Source organism: Xenopus tropicalis, chromosome 6, assembly GCF_000004195.4.
Source record: "Xenopus tropicalis strain Nigerian chromosome 6, UCB_Xtro_10.0, whole genome shotgun sequence".
NCBI classification, from domain to species: Eukaryota; Metazoa; Chordata; class Amphibia; order Anura; family Pipidae; genus Xenopus; species Xenopus tropicalis.
In genome coordinates this window covers 4,204,589-4,226,528 of record NC_030682.2, presented here as the reverse complement: position 1 = coordinate 4,226,528, position 21,940 = coordinate 4,204,589, and the positions used below count along the sequence as shown (strand labels likewise).

The window sequence follows — 21,940 nt, the reverse complement described above, 5'->3', positions numbered from 1 at the left end:
AATTAGCGCTGCAAATTTTTTTTTCTCCTGACCATTTAACCCTTTCCGAATGCCAATTAACTAGAAATTGGTTCTGCTGGGACCGTGGACTCGGCCGAAACCGAATCCTTCAAAGGAAGCCTGAATTAGGCCCGAATCCCAAACCGAATCCGGGTTTCGGTGCATCCCTAGTAATAATAATAAAACTGATTAGATCTAATTTAATGTGATCTCCTGAGCGCTGGAATCTAACCTACTGCCCACATATTTCAACTTATTTGATGTATTCAGGCTGATTTATTAAAAGTTTTTGCAAAAAACCCTACCAGCCCCGCCCATCTGTTCCACTTCCTGCTGCCTTCTGTGCAGGGGTTGCTAGGGAAACTTCAACCCTAGGAACCAGATTGCAAAAACTGCAAACTGGAGAGCTGCTGAATAAAAAGCTTTATAACTCAAAAACCACAAACAATAAAAAATTACAACCAATTGCAAACTGTCTCAGAATATCAATCTCTACATCAGGGGTGGGCAAACTACAGCCCGCGGGCCACATCCGGCCCCTTTGCCTTTTTAATCCGACCCGCCGACGACGCCAAGTCTCATCACGCGAGACTTGGTGTCATTGGCGTGCCGGAATTAAAGAGAGAAGGGGGCCCGCCCTGGCCCAGGGGTTAGTAAATGTGGCCCGTGAGCCAAAAAGTTTGCCCACCCCTGCTCTACATCATACTAAAAGTTAATTCAAAGGTGAACAACCCCTTTAAACTGCCATTTTGTGATGCTCTGTGTTTCACGCACAGATCACCTGACAGGAAGTAATGCAGCTTTAACAGGAACAGGAAGAAGTGTAACACAGCTTTGCCTATTGATTGGATTATCCAAGGGGCACACACTGCTAGTGTAACCTCTATTTCAGCTCAATAACTGCCTTCCCAGACTGGTACCAGTAGAATATGGGTTACACAGGACTCTCTCACCCAGAATGGGCCTTCGCTAAGTGGAAGAGGAAGGTGAGGGGGTTGTGCAACTACCACCCGTAGTGGATCCCCTCAGGGAATTCTCTGTCCTGATTCCCTACCCACTGGGATCCCTACACTACAGACACTATGGCCTGGGAGATACCCCCAACCTGCCTTCCTATGTAGGAGCTCAGAACTGCTCTTTCTAGCTCAACCCTAACTGCCTGATACTTCTAGGGGGTTATGTAATAAAAGCCTATAAGTTTGCCCAGGAGCAGTAACCCATAGCAACCAATTAACAGGTAGAATCTTAATATTTTACACCTGTTTAAAAGCAAACATCCAATTGGTTGCTATGGGTTACTGATACTAGGCTCATTTCCAGGATGCTGGCGGTTTTTAATAAAAACATGTTAGCAACTTTTCAATTGGTCTTTATTTTTTTATATTTTTTTTCAATTATTTGCCGCCTTCTTCTGCCTCCAGCTGTCAAATGCGGGTCCCTCTTCTATTCATATTCCTGTCTTTCAAATAACTGCCTGGTTGCTAGGTTAAATTGAACCCTAGCAGCCAGATAGCTGCTAAAATTCCAAACTTGAGAGCTGCTGAACATAAAGCTAAATAATTAAAAATCAACAAATAATAAAAAATTAGTTTTTTTCTCCAGAGAATACGATATATTTTTTTTTCAACACTAGAGATTTGTTTATCAATATCACAACCAACAGGTTTAAACTAGTAGAGGTTTTGCAGCTGGGTGTTTAATCATAATATTCTCTCTTCATTTTGTACCACAAAGCAATGATTTCTGTCACCCCAGACCCACTTTCTCTTCCAAAACAACTGCCTGGTTGCTAAGGTCATTTGCACCCTAGCAACCAGATAGCTGCTGAAACTCCAAACTGGAGAGCTGCTAAACAAAAATGTAAATAATTGAAAAACTACAAGTAATAATAAAATGGAGACCAATTGCAAATTGTCTCAGGATATTACTCTCTACACCATACTAAAGGGTAACTCACAGGTCATGCATTTGAATGTGGGCCCGGCTCCTATTGTTTTAAATAAACACCCAAACCTATGGGCCCAACTCCATGCTAATGAATTGTTTGATTTACATGTACTTACCAATCAAATGTATCAGTAGAGTTAGGAATGGTTTGCAAGCTTTTACTTGTTATTGTTATCTGAGGTAAAATTGTGTCACTGCGCCTTTAAGGGAGGGGAGGAAGCAGCGTCCCCTCATGGTGGGTCACATGACCTGGAACAAACAGGAAGAAGCTGGCTTTCCCCTTCCCTCCCCTTCCCTCCCCCTCCTTCCCTCACTTTTTGCTGATAAGACTGTTGAAACTGTAGTTCCTAGGGCTGAAGGAGTTGGAAATCCTGGTGCAGAGAGGAGACAGACCCACGGAGAGAGGGAGACAGACCCACGGAGAGAGGGAGACAGACCCACGGAGAGAGGGAGACAGACCCACGGAGAGAGGGAGACAGACCCACGGAGAGAGGGAGAGAGACCCACGGAGAGAGGGAGACAGACCCACGGAGAGAGGGAGACAGACCCACGGAGAGAGGGAGACAGACCCACGGAGAGAGGGAGACAGACCCACGGAGAGAGGGAGACAGACCCACGGAGAGAGGGAGACAGACCCACGGAGACCCACGGAGAGAGGGAGACAGACCCACGGAGAGAGGGAGACAGACCCACGGAGAGAGGGAGAGAGACCCACGGAGAGAGGGAGACAGACCCACGGAGAGAGGTAGACAGACCCACGGAGAGAGGGAAAGAGACCCACAGAGAGAGGGAGACAGACCCACAGAGAGGGAGAGAGAGACCCACAGAGAGGGGGAGACAGACCCACAGAGTGGGGGAGACAGACCCACAGAGAGAGGGAAAGAGACCCACAGAGCAGGGGAGACAGACCCACAGAGAGGGGGAGACAGACCCACAGAGCGGGGGAAAGAGACCCACAGAGCAGGGGAGACAGACCCACAGAGAGGGGGAAAGAGACCCACAGAGCAGGGGAGACAGACCCACAGAGAGGGGGAAAGAGACCCACAGAGCAGGGGAGACAGACCCACAGAGCAGGGGAGACAGACCCACAGAGAGGGGGAGACAGACCCACAGAGCGGGGGAAAGAGACCCACAGAGCAGGGGAGACAGACCCACAGAGAGGGGGAAAGAGACCCACAGAGCAGGGGAGACAGACCCACAGAGAGGGGGAAAGAGACCCACAGAGCAGGGGAGACAGACCCACAGAGCAGGGGAGACAGACCCACAGAGCAGGGGAGACAGACCCACAGAGCAGGGGAGACAGACCCACAGAGAGGGGGAAAGAGACCCACAGAGCAGCTACACCGGCCCCAAGCTGGAAGCCCAGAAGTCTTATACTTACTGGCCTCATTCTCTGTAACCTGATCCCCTGCACCCTGGGGGGGGCTGATCTGCCCCGTGAGGAGCATTGGAACGGATACACTTCTGCCTGTTTCATATTCTGCACCATTGGCACTAACCCTCCCTCTCTATTCTCTGTTTAGTATCTGGGAGCTCTTGTGTCTCAGGAGGGCTGAGCTGCCTGATATCAGCAGGAACAGACTGCTGCCTGGAGTCTGATATAGAGACAGCGCTGGGATCAGCACAGAGAAGGTAAGTGTGTATTTCCATTATTATTATTATTATTAACATTTATTTATAAAGCGCCAACATATCCCGCAGCACTGTACAATAAGTGCGTTTCATACATTGGACATACAGAGTAACATATAAAGCAATCAGTAACCGATACAAGAGGGGAAGAGAGCCCTGCCCAAAAGAGCTTACACTCTACAAGGAGTAACATATAAAGCAATCAGTAACCGATACAGGAGGGGAAGGGGGCCCTGCCCAAAAGAGCTTACACTCTACAAGGAGTAACATATAAAGCAATCAGTAACCGATACAAGAGGGGAAGAGAGCCCTGCCCAAAAGAGCTTACAATCTACAAGGAGTAACATATAAAGCAATCAGTAACCGATACAGGAGGGGAAGAGGGCCCTGCCCAAAAGAGCTTACACTCTAAAAGGAGAAAGGGTTGAGACGCAAGGTATGGGAATGGGCATGACCAGAGTTGTGAGAGGCCATGCATTAAGCTACCAAGCAATTCCCTCCATTTTAAGCAAACCAGGGATTCAAGTTGTCCAACTATGTCTCACTCACCCCCGGTCTCGCCACTCTTACACTCACTCACCCCCAGTCTGTCCTACACTCACTCACCCCCGGTCTGGCCTGTCCTACACTCACTCACCCCCGGTCTGGCCTGTCCTACACTCACTCACCCCCGGTCTGGCCTGTCCTACACTCACTCACCCCCGGTCTGGCCAGTCCTACACTCACTCACCCCCAGTCTGGCCATTCTTACACTCACTCACCCCCGGTCTGGCCAGTCCTACACTCACTCACCCCCAGTCTGGCCATTCTTACACTCACTCACCCCCGGTCTGGCCAGTCCTACACTCACTCACCCCCAGTCTGGCCATTCTTACACTCACTCACCCCCGGTCTGGCCATTCTTACACTCACTCACCCCCGGTCTGGCCATTCTTACACTCACTCACCCCCGGTCTGGCCAGTCCTACACTCACTCACCCCCAGTCTGGCCACTCTTACACTCACTCACCCCCGGTCTGGCCTGTCCTACCCTCACTCACCCCCGGTCTGGCCAGTCCTACCCTCACTCACCCCCTTTTATCTGAATCATTATGACTTTACTGCTTCATTATACATTTAACAAAGGGACTGAATTTGGCATAATTGGGCAGTTTGAATATATTGCAATATATAGACAAACAATCCCTGTTTTGCTTAAAAGGGAGGCATTGCTTGGCAGCTTAATGCCCAGAATGCCTTAATGCCCTATATATATTGATAATGGGTGAGTGCTTTATCAAGGTAAAGACCTCAGTGAGGGTCAAAATGTTGATCTAAAAGGTTTTTTTTTTTATTTTTGCTTCCCTTGAGTGCAACAACTCTTTCTTTACATTTTTATATACATTTTCTGTTGGCACCAGGGCTGTTACCCTTTTGAAGTGCCTGCAGCAGTCCCATGTCTAATATATATATATTATAATTGAGGTTTCACTGTAGAGACTAAAACCAGGAACTGAGAGGGTCAAAACAGAGGAATTAAGTGCTGAGACAAGAATTTTCTCTTTTGTTTCCTGTTCAGTTCCCGTTCCCGTTCCCGCTCTCAGCAATGGCGGCTGCTGATCTGAGAGACGAGCTGAGCTGCTCCATCTGCCTGAGCATTTATACTGATCCGGTAATGCTGCCCTGTGGCCATAACTTCTGCCGGGGCTGCATTGGGAAAACATGGGACACCCAGGAGGGATTGGGGGCTTATTTCTGCCCTGAATGCAGAGCCGCATATCAGGAGCGCCCCGCCCTGCCCAGGAACAGAACTCTGGGGAACATAGCAGCGCGGTTCTGTCCGACTGAGCCAGGGGAGACTGGGATTCCCTGCACCTACTGTGTCCTCTCCCCTGTACCCGCTGCTAAATCCTGTCTGCACTGTGAGGCTTCTCTGTGTGATACCCACCTGCGGGGGCACAGCCAGTCGGCAGAACATGTACTCACTGAGCCCACCGCTTCCTTTATTGGGAGAAAATGTTCTGTACATCACAAGGTTCTGGAGTATCACTGCTGTGAGGATGGGGCCTCTATCTGTGTGTCCTGCTGCCTGGCCGGGGGGCACCGGGGCCACAGGGTGGAGCTGCTGAGTGAGGCCTCTGTGAAGAAGAAAGATAAACTGAGGAAAGTTCTGGAAAAACTGATCCAAGAGAGAGAGGAGAATGAGAGAGGAGCCCAGAGGCTGCAGGAGCGCAGGAGAGGAGTGGCACAAAAAGCAGCCGGTGAGACAGAGAGAGTCACTGCCCTGTTTAAGAGCATTAGGGAACCCTTGGAAACCCTAGAGAAGCGACTCCTGAGTGACATCTCCAGGCAGAAAGAGGAGCTCACACTCCCACTCACTGAGCTGATCCAACAGCTGGAAATAAAGAAGGACGAGCTGTCCAGGAAGATCCGGCACATTGAGGAGCTGTGCAACATGGCAGCTTCACTTACTGGCATACAGGAACAATGGGAATCCCATGGAGCTGAGGGGGCACATAATAAGGGCAGAGAGAGAGAGGATATAAAGGTCCCGGCTGTAGGGGATCTGGATGTGGAGCGGATCTCAGGGACATTACTCATAGGCTTATCTGGGATTGTGACTGGTTTAAAGAGAAGGATCTATGGGCATGAGGCTTCAGGGCTGTTACTGGATATAAACACGGCTGGGGATCGTGTATCTGTATCAGGGGACAGGAAATCTGCTTCCTTCTCACTATTAGACCAATATTACCCAGAGTCCCCAGAAAGATTTATATATTATGCTCAGGCTTTAAGCAACAGGTTTTTCCCCTCAGGGAAACATTATTGGGAGGTGGAGGGCAGTAAATTTGGGGGCTGGGGGGTAGGGGTGGCCTATCCCAGTATAGAGAGGGGATCGGGTGAGTCTGCAATAGGGAATAGCAAATCCTGGGGTTTGTACAAAAGGGATAATAATATCTATTCAGTAAGATACGATCGTAAAGATACAGACTTACCCCACATCCCTTCCTGCAGGAGAATTAGGATCTTATTGGACTATGAGGCCGGACGCCTGTCCTTTTATGAGCTGAGTGAGCCAATCAGGCACTTACACACCTTCACTGCCTCCTTCACTGAGCCCCTTCATGCTGCATTTAGGGTATGGGGGAACGGGTCCTGGGTGAGAATCACTAGCTAGCCTGGGGGTGACCTTCTCCAGCCACACAAAGTGCCTTACGAGGGAGGAGCTCAGGAACCATGGAGCACTGGGGGACCTCATTTTAAAATTTTGGATACACCTATGATTGTTTTATGCAGCAAATAAACATTTAACGTGTGCGACTGCCTACTACTTGTATTACTGTATTGTTTATTCAGGGTCCAGGGCATAATTCACGTGTATTAGGGTCTCACTCCTAAGTATCTGCTATAAGTCACCCACTTATTGTACAGCGCTGCGGAATATGTTGGCGCTTTATAAATAAATGTTAATAATATAAGTGTTTGTTGCGAAACCTCTCAGATATATAACTATCAGTCTATATGACTTTATACTTATATAAAATTATGGATGACTACATTCATATAAGAGTTGAGCTAAGGACAGAGGGTACAGACCCCCCAATTCCCCGTCCAAATGTGATATTTAGATTTTCTGTAATCTCAAAAATGTATCAAAAACTAAAATAATCACTAGAGTGGAACAGTAAATGTTATTACTATTTACAATATTCGTATTATGTGCAATTGCATCATTGGCGTACATGGAAGCAAATACACTGCAATGGTTACTATGGGGCGAGTGACTGGGAAGGATTTTGTAGTTAAATGGAGAGGAATAAACGTAGAGCTGAATGTAGAGAGATCCATGACTATTGTACATTGGGCAGACACGGCAGGGGTAACACAGCTTCTATGGTTCCACCAGTAACACATATTCCTCCTACAGAATGCTTACTGTATATACTCGAGTATAAGCCGAGTTTTTCAGCACTAAAAATGTGCTGAAAAAGTAAGCCTCGGCTTATACTCGCGCATATACTCGCATATATACGGTAAATCGATGACATGCGTTCGTTGCGCACGCGCACACCCCTTCCCCCCTGGATAACTGAACGTGCGTGCTGCCGGCCCAGAATCAGTTGATACTTTACCTCCACTTGAATCTACCGCTGACTGCAGACTGTACCGTGGAGCTTACCGATCAGCAGCGCCAAAGCGTTGGTTTGCATTTCCTAGTGAATAGATAGCGGCACTCGTCCGTCCTTGGGGGGGGGGGGGTGTGCGCGCATCGCGTCAATCCAGAGCTTGTTAGCCAGTTCCTGACTGATTGGGCATTCTGGGAGTTGTAGTTTAGTGCATCTAAAGGTCCCACAAATTAAAATAAGCTTTTTGCACTTTTAAAGGCCTGTGACACGTTGCAAAAAACTTTTCAAGTTTTTAGAATAGAATGTATTTTGGTATATCTGCATTCAGGAAAATAGTTATTACCTATTAAATATGTATATTAATTAAATTGCCTGTATTTATATAAATAGTACAGATAATGAGTGATTGAAGCGGCTGTGACAGAGTGGCAGTGACCCACTCAATGACAGGTCTTATGGTAACCCAACTCTACAGAATGTGTGGGAAATAGGATATGTGACGATTGATCCGCACCCCAAACAGCATGCCCTTGAAATGGGCCCTAGGCTTATACTTGAGTCAATACGTTTTTCCAGTTTTCTTAGGTAAAATTAGGTACCTTGGCTTATACTTGAGTATATACGGTATATATCTGTGGGAATGGGGGTGTTTTTGAGATCTTTTCCCATTGTACAAGCGATACGTAGCTAATAAAGGTACCTCAGGGGCGTTCCCTTTGTACTACTCAGGTCCCACCCACCAGGCCCTCCTCCTCTTCCAGAGAGTCCAATATTGACAAAAAAATTTTTTAAAAGTATTATGTATTGAATTATAAGCACCACAACGCCCCAATAATATTTACGTTAATGCGGTGTTGGAGGGTATTAGTTATTATGACCACGTAGCCGCAACCGGCTTTATCATCAGTGCTTAAAACAAACCACCAAGTTCTCGGGATAATAATGAAGAGTCGTAGTTGAGAAGACTTCCTTGGAACACTGCTAACCCTAAAGTATCTATCCTCTGTGATATTTCTATTGCTGTCGTTAATATATTATTAATCGTGAATATGCTTTCCCCCAGCTTATACCATTAGATGGTCTTTTCCCTTGGCTCTCCCCCTCCTACTGTGCTTCTGGCAGGGACCGTTAGGACACGCCCACCCCTCATGTGAAACCCAGACAGGGACCTGAGAGGATCTATAGGGAGCTCCAATAAAGGGGCCATTGTTACAGATAGGGTTAATGTTTAGCCCAAAGGGAAACCAGCACTGGATATTATTCATAATTGCCTACAGGGTTAGGGGGTTTTCCTTTATCCAATATGTCTCCTTTAAGAAGGATTCGATGGATCCAGACTCAACTGGGAATCCTGCTATAAAACCCATACTTATCCAAGGAGGAGCGCCATACTCTGTCTCTTGGACTTTCACCTGCCCTGAGTAATATCCCCTCTCATGCTATGGCCTCATCACTTGTCTCATTATCCTGCAGTCTCTTTCTCTTCTTCTCCCACTTTATTGTCTGCTTTCTCTATTGCCCGCCCACTGGGCAGCACTCTGCTCGGTCTAGCCCCTCCCCCACCACTCAGCGGCGGGACAGAGATAGTGAGGAGAAACTGCCCTCTGTATGGCTACTAGCCAGGCACATTCCAAGCCAGGAGGAAACAGTTAGCAGATGCTGGATGGATTTGCACTATTTAGATGTGTCCGAATGGCTAACGTCATTTCTAGGGATGCACCGAATCTACTTTTTGGATTCATCCGAACCCCCGAATACTTCATAAAGGACGCGGCCGAATACCGAACCGAATCCTAATTAGCATATGCTAATTATGACAAAAAGTCATGTGATTTTTCGGATTCGGTTCGGCCAGGACTGTGGATTCGGCCTAATCTAAATCCTGGATCGGGTGTATCACAGATACTTTCTATAGAAATCTGGAGAAAGAGGAGGTGGGACCGTACGCGGTGCGGCAGAGGCAAGTGATGCCACATACAAGGATGTGATGTCACACAATGACATCACTTCCGCCAATGGTGCCTAGGGAAGTACCAGCCCTTGATATAGTGATCATTTCACCTCCAAGTCCTGCAACTTCAAAAGGGTAGCCCCCAAGTCCCGCTTTATATCCCCCCCCCCCCAACCCCCCCTCCCCTCAGAGACAATAAAGAATGAGAAATGGAGCTGTGGAGCCACAATAAGTGGGAAACAGGAAATAACCAGACAGAGCGTATGGAGCCTGATGGACTGGACAGTAAAGGAGTAAAACATTACCGAATGCTCATAGCAGCCAATTAGTGGCTTTGCTTTGGTTTTCTAACTGTTGAAATCTTGCTGATTGGTTGCCCTGGGTAACACTGGACTGCCTGTTCTGCCCACGGAGTGTTTTATTCCTGTGATAATGGGGACAGTTCTGAGATCCTTCCTCACTTAGCAAGTGAAAGGATTCAAATAAGGCCACTACTAAAGGCCCCTCGGGGCATTCCTCTGGGCTGTGATTGGCTCTCCTCCTCCTACTGTGCTTCTGGCAGGGACCGTTAAGACACACCCACCCCTCATGTGAAACCCAGACAGAGACCTGAGAGGATCTATAGGGAGCTCCAATAAAGGGGCCATTGTTACAGATAGGGTTAATGTTTAGCCCAAAGGGAAACCAGCACCGGATATTATTGCCTATAAAACTGGGGCAATTTTCAGTGCTACTATAAGTCTCCTTTAACTATAATAACAATCACTCTGCATAGAAGCTGAAAACGAGGCTCACACTTCTTTTAGCCCCGCCTTTATCACCAATACGTGTAACAAACCACCAAACCCATAATGATAACAAAAATCATAGCTGAGAAGACTTGGACATATATCTCTGGTACTTTAACCCTAAAGTTCCAATTCCTACAGCTCTGTGAATGTTTCTACATTTCATGTGAAAAGACAAACTTATCATGGCAAACATTAAGTCTTTCCCCGTGCGTGAACCCTCTGGTGATCCCGAAGGCTATTTCCCCGAGTGAAGCTTCTTCCACACGTCGTGCAGATGAATGGTTTCTCCCCCGTGTGAATTCTTTGATGCTGGAGGAGGTTGCTCTTTGTGGGAAACTTATTCCCACATTCTCCACATGTGAAATTGTTCTCCTTTCTGTGGTATCTCTGGTGGGTGTGCAGGGTGCTGTTTAAAGAGAAGCTTTTCCCACATTCTGAACAGGTGTAGGGTTTCTCCCCTGTGTGGATTCTCTGGTGGGAGCGAAGGGTGCTCTTCTGTGAGAAGGTTCTTCCGCATTCCGTGCAGCTAAACGGCTTCTCCCCAGTATGGATTCTCTGGTGGGAGCTAAGGGTGCCTATCTGGGAGAAGGTTCTCCCACACTCAGAACAGGTGAAGGGTTTCTCCTCGGCGTGGGAGATCTGGTGACTGAGAAGACAGGTGCGGTTAGAGAAGCTCCTCCCACACGTATGACAAGTGAAAACCGTCTTAGCAGGGTGAGTTCTCTGGTGTATGAGGAGGCAGCTAATTCGAGGGAAACATCCCCCACAAAAGGCACAAGTGAAAGGTTGTTTCACTGCCCGACTACCATGATGCCGCCGCAGCTTGGCCATTGCAGAGAAACTGATACCACAATCTGTGCAGGTGTATGGTTTCTCCTTGTCTTTAGCACTTGTTTTATGGCGACACCCAATGCAGCCCTTTTCTGAGAATTTAACCCCCAGTTCTGTACCAGGATGATCCATTGCTTGACTTCTCTGGTTCTTCTTAGAAGAGGAGCTTCTCCTTATCTCCGTATTTTGGTGGAGCAGACATTGCGCAGAGAGAAGGCCCTTTGTGCTGAATGGCTCCTCCCACTTAGTACAGCTGTATGGTTTCCCTCCTTCACTGACCATCTGCTTCCTTGGGCATGGCGACTCCTCATCTGGAACCAGCGAATTAAAGGAGCCAATGGTGTGAAGAACCTGACTTGCTGCCTCTTTTAATTGCATTGAGTTCCCAGAACCCGACCTCCCACTGCTATTCAAGGAACTGCCTATTAATAAAACAAGATGGAAACCATTAGTGCTAATTAGTAACAACGAACTCATGAGTAAAAGCTAAACAATAATCAAGTATGCCAGAGCTGGCAAGGTGGTACGGAACATTATAAACCCAGTGAGAATGAGGAATGAATGGATATTGGGGAGTTGTATCAGGAGTCAGAACCAGCAGTGCAGGGAAGGGAAAGGGACAGACACAGTGACAGTTACACATAACTATAAACCCAGTGAGAATGAGGGATGAATGGGTATTGGGGAGTTGTATCAGGAGTCAGAACCAGCAGTGCAGGGAAGGGAAAGGGACAGACACAGTGACAGTTACACATAACTATAAACCCAGTGAGAATGAGGAATGAATGGATATTGGGGAGTTGTATCAGGAGTCAGAACCAGCAGTGCAGGGAAGGGAAAGGGACAGACACAGTGACAGTTACACATAACTATAAACCCAGTGAGAATGAGGGATGAATGGGTATTGGGGAGTTGTATCAGGAGTCAGAACCAGCAGTGCAGAGAAGGGAAAGGGACAGACACAGTGACAGTTACACATAACCCATGGCACTGCAATATATTTGGCTTTATTTAGTCTGTGCCTTTCCAAGACTGAAATAAGCCACAGAAATCAAAGGACAACCCTGCCTTGCCCCCCATTACCCCCAGAACAAGGTAAGTAGCCCACTAACAGGAAAATATAACCTCGGCTAGAGTGGTGACTGGAGTGGCTTGGGTTCAATTGTGGGTGCTAGGCCAGTTGGCTCTGCTCCAGGGGCATTGGGACCCCTCATCTGTATAACATGGCGCCTTATTGATAGGGAAACGTTACTCACCGGCCCCAGGAATGGGATCCATTTCCCTCTTTATTGTGGGCAGAGGCTCCTCAGTGTCCGGCTCTTCATTCTCCCATTTCCCCTCTAACCTCCTTGGTTCCATCTCTGGAGAACCTGACAGCAAGGAACAGAAACCCACCATATAAAGCTGCCTGTGGGGCTGCGCTTGGGCCCCCCCTCTGATATTAGTGCAATAAATACATGTTGTACAGGGAGGGGTTTATCCAATCAGTAAACTGCCCCTCTCTATCAGCCCCTGCAGCGGGATTAACCCCCAGTCCCACAGCCGCCCCTCTCTATCAGCCCCTGCAGCGGGATTAACCCCCAGTCCCACAGCCGCCCCTCTCTATCGGCCCCTGCAGCGGGATTAACCCCCAGTCCCACAGCCGCCCCTCTCTATCGGCCCCTGCAGCGGGATTAACCCCCAGTCCCACAGCCGCCCCTCTCTATCGGCCCCTGCAGCGGGATTAACCCCCAGTCCCACAGCCGCCCCTCTCTATCGGCCCCTGCAGCGGGATTAACCCCCAGTCCCACAGCCGCCCCTCTCTATCGGCCCCTGCAGCGGGATTAACCCCCAGTCCCACAGCCGCCCCTCTCTATCGGCCCTGCAGCGGGATTAACCCCCAGTCCCACAGCCGCCCCTCTCTATCGGCCCCTGCAGCGGGATTAACCCCCAGTCCCACAGCCGCCCCTCTCTATCGGCCCCTGCAGCGGGATTAACCCCCAGTCCCACAGCCTCCCCTCTCTATCGGCCCCTGCAGCGGGATTAACCCCCAGTCCCACAGCCGCCCCTCTCTATCAGCCCCTGCAGCGGGATTAACCCCCAGTCCCACAGCCGCCCCTCTCTATCAGCCCCTGCAGCGGGATTAAACCCCCAGTCCCACAGCCGCCCCTCTCTATCGGCCCCTGCAGCGGGATTAACCCCCAGTCCCACAGCCGCCCCTCTCTATCGGCCCCTGCAGCGGGATTAACCCCCAGTCCCACAGCCGCCCCTCTCTATCAGCCCCTGCAGCGGGATTAACCCCCAGTCCCACAGCCGCCCCTCTCTATCAGCCCCTGCAGCGGGATTAACCCCCAGTCCCACAGCCGCCCCTCTCTATCAGCCCCTGCAGCGGGATTAACCCCCAGTCCCACAGCCGCCCCTCTCTATCAGCCCCTGCAGCGGGATTAACCCCCAGTCCCACAGCCGCCCCTCTCTATCAGCCCCTGCAGCGGGATTAACCCCCAGTCCCACAGCCGCCCCTCTCTATCAGCCCCTGCAGCGGGATTAACCCCCAGTCCCACAGCTGCCCCTCTCTATCAGCCCCTGCAGCGGGATTAACCCCCAGTCCCACAGCCGCCCCTCTCTATCAGCCCCTGCAGTGGGATTAACCCCCAGTCCCACAGACAGTGCAGGGAGGAGGAGGAGGAGGAGGAGGAGGAGGAGGGAAAAGCACTTACCCAGTAGCCCAGGCTGGGGATGTGAGTGCAGGGGAGGGGAGGGGAATGACAGGGACACAGGGGGAGGGAGTTGCAGTTTTGGCTCAACAAGTCCCCTCATAGTTCAGCTCAGTCCGGGCTGGGGATAACAGAGGAGGTGCAGATATAGTTGAGCTCCGCCCCTGGGGGCGGTACCCTGTGCAAGTTGAACCGCTCGGGTTTCAGCCAAGAGACTCCGGACCAATAATACTATGAGTTCTCGCTGAGAGCTGCTACAGGTAACGCCATGACATTGGTGGGCAGCTTTCCTCTCATTCCGTATACATCGTCCTACCTGTGTGCGGAGAGTGAGCCCGCCCCGCCCCTAGGGGGAGGGGTGTATCGGTAATAGTGGGCGGGTCTATTGATCACAGAAGAGTGTGGGCGTCACAGTGTAATGGAGCGGGATGGGGGCACAGACTGGAGTCTGATCGTTACGGGACAGAATTATACACATTCACCCCAAATCCCACACTGATGCCCCTGCCTTGGCTCCGGGGGTAACCAGCATGGCTACATGGGGGGCCACTGGGTGCCTGGAGGTGGGACAGCAGTGACAGAGCTGTAGGTACAGACTTCAAGCTTTAATGGACTCCCAGTTCATTCCTTACTCCATTTGGATTCTCTATACCCATTACATGATTATCTACATATGTCACTCAATTCACACACATTGCATTTACTGGTTATTGTTTAAAACAAACCTTTACCTGGTTGCTATGGGTTACAAGACCTGGTGCAAACATGTTATTCCAATTGCTATCAGCCAGGGGCGGGCCAAGCTGACCGGGCTCCCTAGGCCGTTTGTCCTAAAAATGAAATTGGCTTTTCCGTCTAATCATTCTCAGTTCCATCACTGAAAAGCTTGAGTAAGGAAATCAACCCCCCCCCCCCCCATATAAAGCTGCCAATAGAAAGCCTGCACCGATGCCAGGCAATTTGACTTAGTTTGTGCCAACCTGCATTACTAAAAAACATTATAAAAAAAGACTGGGGAGCACTGGGGGCAATGGAAGGGTTAAAAGAACATTTGGCGGGGGGAGGGGGGTTGATGCAGGTCCTTAAGAACAGAGGACCTTCAAGACCATCAAAAATGCCTGGGGGGGGGGGGGTTATCATGATATTTTACAGCTAAATAATAACTATAATTGGCCAGAAATGGGCCCATGATATTTATTCTCTGAGCCCACACTCATTTCCTCTACAATCCTCTATTAAATGAGTACTTTACCTTTAAATTTACTTTCAATAATATGATATAAACATTGCTATTCTGAGATCATTTGCAATTGGTCTTCATTGTTTATGTTTTTTTCAGTTATTTAGCTTTTTGTTCAGCAGCTTTCATTTGGTATTTTAGCAGCTATCTGGTTGCTAGGGTCTTATTTACCCTAGCAAACAGGCAGTGGTTTCAACAATAGATGGGGAATATGAATTGTTGACTTACAAAGCAATAGTTTTTGGTTGCCGGGGTCAGTGACCCCCATGTGAAAGCTGGAAAGAGGCAGAAGAGAAAGGCAAATAGTTTAAAAACTATGAATAATAACAACCAATTGCAAAGTTGCTAGTAATAGGGCATTGGGAGGGAAATGATTGTGGGGCTTTGCAGCGGCAGTATATTGAGTGTATGTAGGGTTGGCGGAATAGAATACTGCCCAGGGGGGCGGGGTGGTGACATAACAAAGTGTAAGAATCTGTAACCATTGCCCAGAAATAGCAGGTATCCTTATGTGACCTACCAACCCCAACCAGCACTAATAGATTCACCGACAATAAATAGAATATAATTCATCTGACATAATGACTGGTTGCACTGTGAGACCAGGGCAGTGCTTGTACAGTCGGACACGCCCATGTGGGACCCAAAGTACCTTCTGTCCAATAGCAGACAAGTGGGGAGGAGTTTGGGAAAGCCAATGGGAAGGTTCCAGATCCCAGTGAAGACATAGCCTGTGGCATGGGGGTGATTGAACCAGCGACACTGAAAGAACCCAAAGAGTAGAGATAATAGTGGGACATGAGAAGCTCATTAAGGTGTCATGGGAATAAGTCAGTCAGATGTTATGGGTAATCACAGATATGCAAATGCTTAAAGCAATACTGTCAGGGGAAAACATGCTTAAAACCCATCAGTTAATAGAGCTTCTCTGGCAGAATCCTGCACTGAAATCCATTTTACAAAAACACAAACATTTTTTTATATTTAACTTTGAAATTTCACATTGGGCCAAGTCCGGCTTGGGACTCCTCCAGTTACATGGGAGTAGGAGAAACAATAGGTTAGCTGAAAGCAGTTCTAATGTGTAGCGCTGGCTGAAAGCTCAGACTCAGGCACACTTTACTGCTGCGCTGCAAGTTGGAGTGATATCCCCCCCCCCTCACCCCCAGCAGCCGATCAGCAGAACAATGGGAAGGGAGCAAGATAGCAGCTCCCAGTAGGTATCAGAATAGCACTCAATAGTAAGAAATCCAAGTCCGGCTTGGGACTCCTCCAGTTACATGGGAGTAGGAGAAACAATAGGTTAGCTGAAAGCAGTTCTACTGTGTACTAATGTGACTAAGGGGGTTTTTGGAGACATTTTCAATAAATCAGCCAGAAACACTACATTTTAAAGCACGATTCATTGGCACAATATTGGTTTTCACACAATATATCCCCTTTAATAAATCCTTTTAGAGGAAATATAAAAATGATGGCTGTCCAGCCTACATTCTTTAGAGAAATCATAAAAAAGCATCTGACTGTATCTATACACACAGTGCCTACAGGAAGGCAATGCCATTCGGATAGATACACACATGACTTGCTGGACAATGCTACTATAGCAGCCAATCACAGGCAGGAATGAGATAATATGCAAATACTAGAGATCCCAGCAGGCAGCATATCTAACAGGGGAAATGGGGCAAAGTACATCCATTAAGATGGGATTTGTCTTTTCTGCAATAATCCGTCACGGTGTCTGTTACTTATATGTCATTGGTGTTGCTATACGGCAGCCACGAGTGGGTAATAGGGTCACACTGAGCCAAAAGTGGGTGGATCTCAGCCCTACCCTAGGTTTGTAGCACATCTAGAGACCTATTAGGCAAATTCAACCTTCCTTGTAATTCTTTGGCCCCCAGTCTATCCAAGGGCAGTTTGAGTGACATAATTCTAATACCTGTTAGGTAAGCGCTGATATAAAATAGGGCAGCCAGGGAGCTGAGGGCGTGCCATTAGCTGGGCTTTACTGACTGCCCCTTATTCTGTCCTATAGAAACTGTTCTACTGTATCCTCTTACTGAATGATTCTCACCCAGGTACCCTCCCCCCATACCCAGAATGCAGCATGAAGGGGCTCAGTGAAGGAGGCAGTGAAGGTGTGTAAGTGCCTGATTGGCTCACTCAGCTCATAAAAGGACAGGCGTCCGGCCTCATAGTCCAACCTGATCCCGATTCTCCTGCAGGAAGGGGCGTGGGGTAAATGGGTCCACTTACTGTCATGTTCCACTAAATATCTGTTGTTATTCCCTCTGCGCAAAAACCAGGACTTGTTATTATACCCAATGCCAGACTGCCATCCTCCCCTCTCTATACTGGGATAGGCCGCCCCTACCCCCCAGCCCCCTGATTCACTGCCCTCCACTTCCCAGTAATGTCGCCCTGAGGGGAAACTCCTGCTGCTTAAAGCCTGAGCACAATTCTGAAATCTCTCTGGGGATTGTGGGTAATGTAGTTCTGTTAGTGAGTAGGAAGCAGATTTCCTGTCCCCTGATACAGATACACGATTATGAGCCGTGTTTATATCCAGTAACAGTTCTGTAGCCTCCTGCCCATAGATCCTTCCCTTTACCCCAGTCACAATCCCAGCTAAGCCTGTGAGTAATGTCTCTGAGATCCGACCCACATCCAGATCCCCTACAGCCGGGACCTTTATACCCCCTCTCTCTCTGCCCTCAGTATCTGCCCCCTCAGCCCCACAAAAGGCAGCCCCATGGGATTCCCATTGTTCCTGTAGGACAGTGAGTGGATCTGCCATGTTGCACAGCTCCTCAATGTGCCGGATCTTCCTGGACAGCTCGTCCTTCTTTATTTCCAGCTGTTGGATCAGCTCAGTGAGTGTGAGTGTGAGCTCCTCTTTCTGCCTGGAGATGTCACTCAGGAGTCGCTTCTCTAGGGCTTCCAGTTCTTCCCTGATGCCCCTAAACAGGGCAGTGACTCTCTCTGTCTCACCGGCTGCCGCTTCTGCCGCTTCTCTCCTGCGCTCCTGCAGCCTCTGGGCTCCTCTCTCAGTCTCCTCTCTCTCTGGGCTCAGTTTCTCCAGAACTTTCCTCAGTTTCTCTTTCTTCTTCTCAGAGGCCTCACTCAGCAGCTCCACCCTGTGGCCCCGGTGCCCCCCGGCCAGGCAGCAGGACACACAGATACAGGCAGAATCCTCACAGCAGTAATATTTCAGGAGTTCTTCATGGACTGAGCATTTCCTGTCGCCCAGGTGCATTGTGGGTTCTATTAAGACGTGTTTCTCTGACTGGCTGTGCCCCCGCAGGTGGGTATCACACAGAGAAGCCTCACAGTGCAGACAGGATATAACAGCGGGTACAGGGGAGAGGACACAGTAGGTGCAGGGAATCCCAGTCTCCCCCGGCTCCGGCTCAGTCGGACAGAACCGCGCTGCTATGTTCCCCAGAGTTCTGTTCCTGGGCAGGGCGGGGCGCTCCTGATACTCGGCTCTGCATTCAGGGCAGGAATAAGCCCCCAATCCCTCCTGGGCATCCATCACACTGCCAACGCAGCCCCGGCAGAAGTTATGGCCACAGGGCAGCATTACCGGATCAGTATAAATGCTCAGGCAGATGGAGCAGCTCAGCTCGTCTCTCAGATCAGCAGCCGCCATCGCTGAGAGCAGAACGGGGACTGAACAAGAAATGAAACAGAAAGTTCTCTTTCCCCAGAGACAAACAGCACTTTGCATTCCTGTGAGTTAACCCTCTCAGTTCCTGGGATCACGCGGTGCTGTAGGTGCTGTTCCTTATTTATTTCCCCCTGGTAGGATATTGGGGGACCCTGGCCCGATTATGGAAGGCTTTGGGGAGTCACATGATATCTCAGACAAGAGGCTAAGGTGGGAGACACACAGGACAGACTCAGAGCACATTCTTTAGATACGGACCCCTCCCTCCACTCGTCAGCTCAGCTGACTCATTCTGACCAATAACTGATTTCTGAGACCACCAGTTGCTTCTGCGGATGTCGTAATAAAAGGATTAGCCCATTGAGTCCCTGAAGAAGCAAAGCAGAGTGAATCGTCGAAGGCTATATGAGTCACTTTATGCAACAGACACTAACCAATTAGGGGTCTGCTTTTTTAGCAAGGAGAAGGGAATTATTAAGCGCCGTGATATAAGGGACTTTTCGATAACCTGATATTTCAGCATCATTTAGAAATACCTCATTATCTGGTGAGGTACTGGGATTCAGCAGAGTGTATTAATAGCTAGGTGATTTACTACTTTTTACGTAGTGAGCACCATAATGACACTTACCTGTTTACACAGTGAATATTCCATTTGATCCCCAGCATAAAGCAAATGTGGATTAAATAAAGACACAACACATGAATGCGGAATAAAGTTTATTACACGGTTGGTGAGATTATTTCCAACTCTCTCCTTGTCAGAGCTCTCTTCTACTAATACTTACCGGAGTTATACAATTACGATTCTCTCTACAAATTATACAGGTTGCTTTGTGCAGACCAATTACTTACCTGGGTGATAGAACCACGATCCCTTTTATAAACCATATAGGATACATTGTGCAGACCAATTACTTACCTGGGTGATAGAACCACGACTTCCTCTAAGTCATACAGGATACATTGTGCAGACCAATTACTTACCTGGGTGATAGAACCACGATCCCTTTTATAAACCATATAGGATACATTGTGCAGACCAATTACTTACCTGGGTGATAGAACCACGACTTTCCTCTATAAGCCATACAGGATACATTGTGCAGACCAATTATAGAATCGCCACAAATGTAACTAAACAAATTACGATACTAAAGATACTTTAATAAGTAACAATTTCCAGGAGTGAAAGAGCTAGAACTGAAACAGGTTCAAGGTGTGATCTTGTATATTTTAAAATTTATTTTCTTTTCTATCTATTTTAAGTGTTTTAATTACTTAGAAGTAAAAGTTATATTTTAACTATAATAGGTGTGCCAGTTTTGTCTCTTTGTGTCTATAACACGATATACTACATCTCAAAACCCTTAATACTGTGCACCCAAATCCAATTACTGTAGTGCGAGGTTCTCTATAATTTATGCTTCTGTACTTTCAACTTAAAATCTCTGATTGGCTTCTGTCTGGGGAATCTACTAACCAACAAACGAATAATCTTCTGTTGAGGGTCAGTGTGTGAGGAGTTTGGTACGAGGGGCAAGTAAAGTGACTGAGATGCCCAGGGCTGGATTTACATCTCAGGAGCCCATGAATACAGTGTGTCCCCAATTAACTCTTCCCACTCCCCTTTGAGGGACCACTTGTATAACAGGGTTACACAGACAGGAAAGCCACTTACTTTAATTCAGCAGCACATAAAGGACAGTGTATATGGGGCATGTGATAAGGGGATTATTGGTGAGGACCTTAAAGGACATGTAAACCCTGCATTTCCCTACAATGTGTATAAGTTGGGCACATCTCCCCCACCCAAACCTCACCATTTGTAATGCATATATAACCTCTATTTGCAGCCCCATCACATTTTCCTAAAACAAATAGCAGCTTTTACCCAGCAGCCATGTTCCTATTAGTACAGTCCGTGCCTGAGCAAGGGAGACAACTGACCCGCTGAATACTCGGCAGAGATCACGTCCTGTTACCCGGTGTTTCTAGTTCAGATCCATTTATAAACCATTCATACTTTTCAGAGGAAACAGAATATTAAACTGATTAAAAAACAAACAAAACACTTTAGATGAGAATGACTACCTCTTGGGTGATCCATACTGTATGCAGAAACGGGGCGCAGCAATGGGAACCAGCGTTGCCCCCACTCATGCCAAGTTTATGTGTCATTTTTGGAAGAATTTCAGGTTTCAGTGCCTGCTTGTACTCTGTATTAACTTCAGACGGCAAACTTCAAACTTGGCCGGACAGGTCGCAACTCCCGGTACAGAATATGTCAAGTAGGACTCACTCCCAGCCAAGAAACGCCCAGCCTTTACCTGGATTATCCCTTATGGAGACTACGTGAAGTAAAGGGGAGTAAAACCCGTTACCTTCCCACATAACCAGTATCTGTACAATGCTCATTACTTACAGCAGGGGCCCCAGCCTTTCTTACTCGGGAGCCACAGTCAAATGTTAAAAAACTTGGGGAGCAAAACAAGCACCATAAAAGTTCATGGAGGAGCCATATAAGGGCTGTGATTAGGGGCCTCTATGCACCCTATCAGCTTACAGGGGCTTTATTTGGTAGGAAATCTTGTTTTTATTCAACCAAAACTTTCCCCCAAGTCAGGAATTCAAAAATAACTCCCTGGTTTGGGGGCACTGAGAGCAACACCCAAGGGGTTGGGGAGCAACATGTTCCCCCCGAGCCACTGGTTGGGGGTCACTGACTTACAGTAAGGTACCTGCACTACACAGGGGATCTTTTTAAACTATGGGACAGATCACCTGATATATTTAAATCAATTCATCAATGTTCAAACAATGGATCCCTTTAATATCTGATACCAAACACATTGAGTTTTTGGATGCTACTATTACAAGATACTAATGGTTCCAGTGTATGACTCTTTGGGGGTTCCCTCCCACATTCCTTTAATTGCTCCTTTCCAGCAACACAGTTGGCATGAATGGGAAGGATAATGTCCCACAAAGACACAGGTAAAGAAAGGAGGCCAGGAATGGCCAGTCATATTGGGGTACCCAGAGGGGATAGGGCAAGCCTTATGCAGCTCCT

The 21,940-nt window shown here is 48.1% G+C and overlaps 3 protein-coding genes across 4 annotated transcripts; 1 reads left to right on the top strand and 2 right to left on the bottom strand.

The window, feature by feature from the left end:
* The first annotated feature begins 2,458 nt into the window (after positions 1–2,458).
* Positions 2,459–6,886, top strand: LOC108644458 (E3 ubiquitin/ISG15 ligase TRIM25). 2 transcript variants are annotated; one of them, XM_002940848.5, is made up of 3 exons: positions 2,459–2,692; positions 3,471–3,579; positions 5,138–6,886. In XM_002940848.5, the coding sequence occupies exon 3, from the start codon at positions 5,165–5,167 to the stop codon at positions 6,734–6,736; it is 1,572 nt and encodes a 523-aa protein (XP_002940894.2). In that variant the 5' UTR covers positions 2,459–2,692; positions 3,471–3,579; positions 5,138–5,164; the 3' UTR covers positions 6,737–6,886. The 2 variants fall into 2 exon arrangements, with proteins under 2 accessions (XP_002940894.2, XP_031760120.1); XM_031904260.1 differs by having other exon boundaries at positions 2,640–2,692; positions 3,471–3,578; positions 5,143–6,886.
* A 3,524-nt stretch (positions 6,887–10,410) lies between these two features.
* On the bottom strand, positions 10,411–12,622 carry LOC100498327 (oocyte zinc finger protein XlCOF26-like). Its single transcript, XM_012953674.2, has 2 exons — positions 12,515–12,622; positions 10,411–11,680 (listed from the first exon to the last, which is right to left on the bottom strand). Exons 1-2 carry the CDS (start codon positions 12,615–12,617, stop codon positions 10,620–10,622), a joined length of 1,164 nt encoding a protein of 387 aa, XP_012809128.2. The 5' UTR covers positions 12,618–12,622; the 3' UTR covers positions 10,411–10,619.
* Positions 12,623–16,607: 3,985 nt separating this feature from the next.
* Positions 16,608–19,191, bottom strand: LOC100498172 (E3 ubiquitin-protein ligase TRIM7-like). Its single transcript, XM_002940846.5, has one exon. It carries the CDS (start codon positions 18,925–18,927, stop codon positions 17,254–17,256), a length of 1,674 nt encoding a protein of 557 aa, XP_002940892.2. The 5' UTR covers positions 18,928–19,191; the 3' UTR covers positions 16,608–17,253.
* Between the last annotated feature and the right edge of the window lie 2,749 nt (positions 19,192–21,940).